The 655-nt window shown below is 44.9% G+C and overlaps 1 protein-coding gene across 1 annotated transcript in view; it reads right to left on the reverse strand.

Moving 5' to 3' along the window:
* The window catches only part of LOC109953372 (galactose-specific lectin nattectin-like), a 5520-nt gene extending 5060 nt beyond the window's left edge, over positions 1-460 (reverse strand). The window contains exons 1-2 of the mRNA XM_020588844.1: positions 383-460; positions 131-265 (exon numbers count right to left, since the gene is read on the reverse strand). Of these exons, the coding sequence (XP_020444500.1) occupies positions 131-265; positions 383-460 (213 nt within the window). The remainder of the gene's footprint in view (positions 1-130; positions 266-382) is intronic.
* Positions 461-655: the final 195 nt, after the last annotated feature.

Genomic DNA, 655 nt, shown 5'->3' on the forward strand with positions numbered 1-655 from the left:
TGAAAGGCGTCCCATCACTCCACATCCAGTGGGTCTCCTAGAACAGACAACAGGGTTGGACATGATGTGAAGTTTTAAAAGGTTTCAAGTTGTTTTATTTAAGTAACTTGTGCACTGAAGAATAAAATACCTCATGTGCATCCGAGCCTCCGATCCATGCTTCCTTATCCTCATGAGTGGCATACTTGATCAGGCTCTGAATTGCATGGTACTCTTTGAGGCTGTGTACCGATGCAAGGCTACCACGCATGGACCTACAGTTTTTCTGCAGTGAGAAAGGTGTCACCAGACACCGATTAAACAAATATCCATGTGCTGTAAATATAAAGAAACCAAACTTAGTCGAGACGCGTCCTGCACTGAGTCAGATTCATATGATTACCTCCGCCCGAGCCCAGCTCATGGGTTTGGGGACGTAGTAGAAACAGCGACGCCCGAATGAAGACCAGATCAGGTGCATATTAGGACAACGCACGGCCCTCTTCACCAGGTCACTCTTTGCTGAGAATAAACAGGGTTTGGTGGGAAATGTTGTGTCTCTACATTACTACTGTATAAAATCAATGTATTTTGATGGCACCACTTTAAACAAAGCTCTGGCCTCACTCACTGACCTCACAGCAGAACATACATCAATATGATGTAGCACAGCATA

This window comes from Monopterus albus, unplaced genomic scaffold (genome assembly GCF_001952655.1).
Source record: "Monopterus albus unplaced genomic scaffold, M_albus_1.0 scaffold644.1, whole genome shotgun sequence".
NCBI classification, from domain to species: domain Eukaryota; kingdom Metazoa; phylum Chordata; class Actinopteri; order Synbranchiformes; family Synbranchidae; genus Monopterus; species Monopterus albus.